The sequence below is a fragment of the Andrographis paniculata genome, unplaced genomic scaffold (assembly GCF_009805555.1).
Source record: "Andrographis paniculata isolate CXL003 unplaced genomic scaffold, ASM980555v1 Contig74END, whole genome shotgun sequence".
NCBI lineage: Eukaryota > Viridiplantae > Streptophyta > Magnoliopsida > Lamiales > Acanthaceae > Andrographis > Andrographis paniculata.
In genome coordinates, this window is record NW_026137611.1 from 2,550,183 (window position 1) to 2,556,900 (window position 6,718).

At 31.5% G+C, this 6,718-nt stretch overlaps 1 protein-coding gene across 1 annotated transcript; it reads right to left on the reverse strand.

Moving 5' to 3' along the window:
• Window positions 1–1,999: 1,999 nt before the first annotated feature.
• Window positions 2,000–5,032, reverse strand: LOC127265917 (F-box protein At3g07870-like). Its single transcript, XM_051295944.1, has 3 exons — window positions 3,802–5,032; window positions 3,431–3,500; window positions 2,000–2,162 (listed from the first exon to the last, which is right to left on the reverse strand). Exons 1-2 carry the CDS (start codon window positions 5,023–5,025, stop codon window positions 3,495–3,497), a joined length of 1,230 nt encoding a protein of 409 aa, XP_051151901.1. The 5' UTR covers window positions 5,026–5,032; the 3' UTR covers window positions 2,000–2,162; window positions 3,431–3,494.
• Between the last annotated feature and the right edge of the window lie 1,686 nt (window positions 5,033–6,718).

Consider the following 6,718-nt stretch of genomic DNA (forward strand, 5'->3'; position numbering starts at 1 on the left):
TCAATATTTATGGCCAATTTTATAAAAATAAACAATAAAAAATAAAGGATTGTGTTGTGTACTATCATCGTAGTGTTTGTTAATTCAATTCTTGAATATCGGTTTCATGATATGAATAAATAATTTTTTGTTTTAATATGTATATATACTATGCATTTAAAAATTTTGTTAGTATAAATTGTAATTTTAAATTAAAATTTAAATATTTTAAATTTAAACGGGTTATATGAGTCAGATTCGGGTTAAGGTTGCAAATATTAATCCATTTAATTAAATGGGTCAGGTTCAGGTCAAGGGTTTTGTAACTCATTTAAGCTGACCCGAACCTGAACTCGACCCGACCTGATCCGTTTGCCAACCCTGTATATACAGGTAGTAGAAGGCAAAGCCCAATAAAAGAAAGCTCAAGAACTGGGCCAGAAGCAATCTACAGCCCAAAGACCCATCGGATGAATTTTTTACCAGTTTCAACATATAGGTAGAGAGGCCCTTAATGGACTATTTTGCACATGCAGTACAATCTAGGTCAATACCTATATGAATGATGTAACCTTATCTCAAAATAATTTTAAATGTCGTATATCTATCTGGCATGTGGATGCCATATTTACGTTAGGCAGTGCATATTAAGTAACATGAAAATAGTAATATTAATTATCGTAATTATATATAATGCCTACTTAATATAAGTAAGATATAACAAATTTCAACGGTAATTTTTTTTTATTTAGTTTGATAATTTTATGGTAAATGACGCTTACTTGATGTAATTTTGAAATTAATTTGTAGGTTAAATATACGATAAATGTTTTTCCTAGTCTGGTATGTGACACCCTTTTTCATTGTAACCCTTTAACTAAAGTCAATATTAACATCATTGTAATTTGATTATTTAACATCCCGTATTATAAAATAGCATGTATATATATAAAAGAAACGTGGAGTGGGACCCTATATCAAAGAAATTTTCTCCTTTGAAAAAATTGTGGAAATCACCACCAAATTATACATATAATTATAATAATAATAATAATAATGGTAAACTGATTTTTTAGTCTCGTAATTGAACTTCTTTATCATTTTAGTCGTGTAACTGGAGGTTGTCTTAAAATAGTCTCGTAAGTGGAAATTTTTTTGCACATTAAGTCATCGATGTCTATGTGGCATCTGCGTCACATTTCAGTTACGAGACTAAAAAAATAATTTATCATAATAATAATAATAATAATAAGTTTCTGACTTTCTTACTTATTATCGGCATTTGCGACCAATGCATACGATGTGCTTTAGCTTTTGAATTACATGAAAGAATGAATAAGAGAGTATATACAAGGGTACGTTAGTGATGGCATGGATGTGATCCCAGTGGAAATTTAAGGAATAGCTCGTTAGGTATGTTTTACTTGGTCTTAATGGCATTACGATATAGGAATTGTGAATAACTTATTATGAACTAACGATGTCCCTGTCACCAGCCATGGTTGTGATTTGGGAGCCTGGTGCCTATGATCAAATTAATTATACTAATCGTCCTTCCTAGTTATGTTTTATTTATGATTTTGCTTTGAGCTGAAAATTGGTATTTTAGAGCTATTTGGACAATTCTTGTTAGAGCATCAAAATTGTAATGTGACAAATTTGCTTGACGGCCTTGCTATATCAATATTTTCAATTCATTTGTTTAAATGAACAAACACAATATAAATTTATATATAAAAATCTTGAATAGGTTAGTAGTTAGCCCAATAATAATCTCATAAACCATTCAAATGTAATCTCATAGTTATATTTTTGAATAAATAACTTCCGCATAATCAATCTTACATATATATATATATATGTGTGTGTGCTATATTAAACTGAGGCAAGTAAGATAATAGACAATTTGAACTCATAATGTTAAAATTTTGAAAATAAATAAATAACAATGATAAACTAAAAGCATTGATGATATTACATATGCAAGCAATGCATATGTTGGTTTTTGAGATTACGCTAATACTAATATAATAGTTAAACATATTGGCTTTGTAATAATCTGAAAACGGGTTCACATGTTGATTTGCATAGTCTGCCTATAATCACAAAGTACATTTGATCCACTGCAACAATGCTAGGCTATCTTATACTCTGCTTCATTGGTATTCGCACCTAATTCACCCCTGCACAAATTGCAAACATGTTATATTATTACATTTCATTCTATCACTTGCAAGAAAATATTGGTTTTTCTATAATTTTCAAATAAAGCAAACCTTATAAAAGGTGGTTACAATCACATTTTATGTTTGCATAATAAAATGATGTTGTGTATCTACTAAAGTTGAATTTCTATTGCAAAATAAGTAATGTTATTACAACTATTTATTTCTTATTGATTTATAATTTCATCCTAATATAAAACAAGTAAAAAAAAGTAGAATTCACCAAATGTGGAGCATTGAACATAGAATATGCCAAATATGGAGACACAAGACTACCAATGTGAAACATTGCCTGCATTCCTTTATTTTTCAATTCCTTGAGTTATTTACTATGAGGATCATATGCAATCAAATGTTAACCTATATACTCTAAAAGAACTTCTTCACTCTCGAAAACACAACACCTTGACTCTTTTTCTTTACAAATATATTTCACCAAATCTAATGTGATCACTCCACTAGCTTATCAATGACCCCAAAAAGTGAATACACAGGGAGTACTCCTTCACCCATGACTCGTCCACCCTATACCCTCTCATAACTCATACATCGATATGATGTAGTCACACTAGAGATTTAAGCAAGGATTCCTTGGGTTTTTAGTATATGACCTTAATGGCATGTAGATCTACGAATTGTAACTAAATCATTATGAGCTAGTGATGCCCCTGTCACCAGCCATTGTTGTGAATTGGGAGCCATGTGTCTATAATCTAATTACTTTATACTAATCGCTCTTTCTACTTATGTTTTTATTAATGATTCTTCCTTGAACTAAAACATGCCACTTTGGAGCTATTTGGAAATTGTTGTTAGAACATCAAAATTGTAATGTTGTAGTCATTGCATTATTCATTTGGATTGTATGTTTGTAGCATAATAAGAATGAATCTAAAAAGTTATTCCTTCAAAATAAAAACCCATTTCATAATTTACTTTTACAAAGAGTAAATAAATTCACATAATTAATCTTATATATTTACTATATTAAAGTGAGACAAGTAAGATAATAAATAATTTGAACTCAAGATGTTAGAATTTTGAAAAAAAAAATGGCAATAATAAACTAAAAATATTGATGATATTACTTCTGTAAGTAATGCATATGTTGTTTTTTGAAAATACACTAATAAAAACATAATAATTAAACATATTAAACATATTGACTTAATAATAAAATTGGTACACATGTTGATTTGAAAAATTTGTCTACAATTAGAACGTACCTTTAATCCACTGCTATAATGCTAGGCAATCTCATACTCTGTTTAATTGGTATTTGTATCCAATTCACCCCTTCAAAAATTGTAAACATGTTACATTGTTACATTTCACTCTATCACTTGCAAGAGAACATAAGTCTTTCTATACCTTTCCAATGAAGAAAACTATTACAAGCGAAGGTGGTTACAATCATATATCCTATGTTTGAATAGTGAAATGATGTTGTGTATCTACTAAGTTTAAAATTCTATTGCAAAAGAAGTAATGTTGCGACAACTATTTATGTCTTTTTAATTTATCATTCCATCCTAATATAAAGAAATAAATCAATTGTATAATATACTAAATATGGAGTATTGAGCATAGAATATACCAAATGTGGAGACACGAGACTACCGTTGTGAAATGTAGCCTGATAAAATCTCGGCATTCCCTTATACTTCAATTCCTTGAATGTTTTACTATAAGGATCATATGCAACTAAATGTCCTATGTACTCCAAAAGAACTTCTCCATTTTCCAAGACACACAACACCTTCATTCTTTTCTTTCCAAATCTATTCAACCAAATATTGTATGATCGCTCCGATTGGCTTATCAATGACCCCGGAAAGTGAATACATATGGAGTACTCCTTCACCCATGACTCATCCACACCATAATCTCTCATAACCCATACATCGAATGCTCCATCCTCTCGCATTGGCACCGATATACAAAGGCATTTGTCCAATACCCCCAAATAATTGCAAACCCATTTTCCAAATAAAATACAATTAAAATCAGAACATGGACAAACAAGTTCATTGATTGTGTCATCAGTCAAGTTGTATGACACAATCAAGCGCTTGTGGTGGTTCCAGTTGGGCTTCTTCACCCATACGGTCACCCAATGAAGCTTGTTGCTCACTAAGACTCCCGGAGATGACCATATCTCTAATGTGTAAGGAATAATTCCTTTTCTTGTCCAATTGTTGCTACGTTTACTGTAAACCTCAACAAAGGATGGTAGCGGCCCTATGAGCCCTCGATATTCCTTAGTATAATGATAAGTATACTCATCCTGACAATATGCGATCTTGACAACTTTATAGTCGCAGCCAACAGGATCAAATCCAAATCCATGGAATACAATTTGGCCACAAGAATCATGTTTAGTTGGAATTTTAAAGTAGTCCCTTGTGAAGGGATTGTAGAGATAAATGTACCTATTGAACAAGGAATCGATGAGACAAAGTAAACCATTGGATGAACCTAAAATGCTAAATTCCGACATGGATGAGGCAAATGGGGTCTCAAATTTGTAGATTTTTTGGTCGGAAAAGTGGAGGAAATAGAGGTAAGTTTTGAGAGGATTCTTGGAATGGATGATGAGATAGGAGCTGTCGGATCGAGAGAGATGTAGCTTGATGAGGAGGGGATCGGTGGAAAGGGGGTGTAGGGTTTTACAAGTAAATGTGAACTGAATTAGAGATTTGACTGGGAGCCTGGAGAGAATTTCCACGATTGTTTCATGGGGCAACTTAGAGAACGGATTGATGGAATCAACATTCAATTTTGTGCAAGAGAGCTTTGGTTTCTTTATTAGAGAATCCATTGATGGTTTGAGAATTAGGGTTTTTTTCATACAAAAAGAAGACGATGAAGACGGTGTTGGAGCTAGAATATGCGACACATTGTTATAAACAAGAAGACGAATAAAAATATCTTGGAAATAAAAATCACAAAATAATAATAATAATAATAATAATAATAATAATAATAATTTTTTTAAAAAAAAAAATTGGCATACCGTATGTGTGAACCAAATCTACGGCAAGTAAAGTAAATTGACTTTTTTTTTGTTTTGTTTTTTCCGTTTTTGACAAATTTTTACTATTGTTGATGCTTTTGTTCTTTAATGTTCAACCAGATTTGTGAGGACACCTACCATAATATCATATAATTTTAGGTCAACTTTCAAATATACAGAAGAAGTATGCAAATTCCCGCAATATTTCCATAAATTATTATTTTATTGTCTTTTATTTCATAAAATAATTACTTTTAATAAGTAACATTATTATATATAACGGCAGTTACGGTGTTGAATTTTAAAATTCAACATCGTGCAAACAACATACGGTATTACTACAACACACATTGTATGTGTTAATATAATACAAATACAACACATGTTATAGTCTCATACAACACACACAACAGTTGATTTTAGCACACAACATAACAACATAACCGATCGATAGAGAGTGAGAGAGGTGGAAGATCAGAGAAGTCGTCGTTCAAAGGTGATCGGAATCGTCGAAGGAGGAGTTCAACACCACCAGAAGCCGCTGTCGTTTGCTGTTCGGAGAAGACAATCGTTGACCAACTGCTAGGAGCTAATCATCGATCGCTGATGGAGTCGTCTCTGGGTCCGTCGTTGAATCGGATGTCTAAGTCGGTCGTCGTCGGCCTCGAATTATAGAAACATAAAATCTGTTTCCTGTTATGGGCATGCATTCAAAAATCAAGAAGTGCTTTACCTTAATTTCATTTCAATTTCTCCCCAAAAAAATTTTGGTAATTGTGTTTTCAGTTGTTTTTGCCAAAGCTTTGTTTGTTTAATTTCGTTTTTAATAGATTTATGCATTTTCTTATTACTTGGTTTCATTTTGTTTCCGTTATAATAATATGAGTTTTATTCGAATTTTGCTTTCGTTAATATTTTGTATTTTTTTTACAAGGTATTATTCAAATAAAGTTCATTGATCCGAAATATAAATTCACGAAAATGTAATTAGAACTCTGGGTGATCAACCAATTACAAAATTGAATGAATTTTTTTATTCAAATTTGGTAGAACTTGATCTGTGGTAAAAGACTAAACTCTTCTCCTTTTTATTTTCGGTAAATTGTTTCTTATTTGTTATGTGGCTTTATCCTACATTGAATTGCTTTAAGGAAATCATTGTCCCACATTATTTGTGGTGACAAATTAGCCATAATTCTTCCCTATAAATTGGTAATCTTGGGTTGGATTTTAGACAAACCAAAAATTAGACAAGTAGTCTTTTTATATATTTGTAGGTTACTTGTTTTGCCTTAAGGGTGTTTTGGAAGATCGAGAGTTGTAGGCTTTAGAATTGTTATTCGAGCCTATTTTGTATTCTCTCTTGATAGTGAAAGTTTGCTCCGCCTTTTCCCGTGGATGTAAGTCATCTTGACCGAACCACATATATTCTTGTGTCGTTGAAATTTTTCGTACTTGTCTTTGTCATTGTTAAGGCTTTGCAAATATTTGTTTAGGG

Excerpts from the sequence above, each read along its gene's own strand:
- LOC127265917 (XM_051295944.1), bottom strand. The coding sequence starts at position 5,025 with ATGGATTCTCTAATAAAGAAACCAAAGCTCTCTTGCACAAAATTGAAT.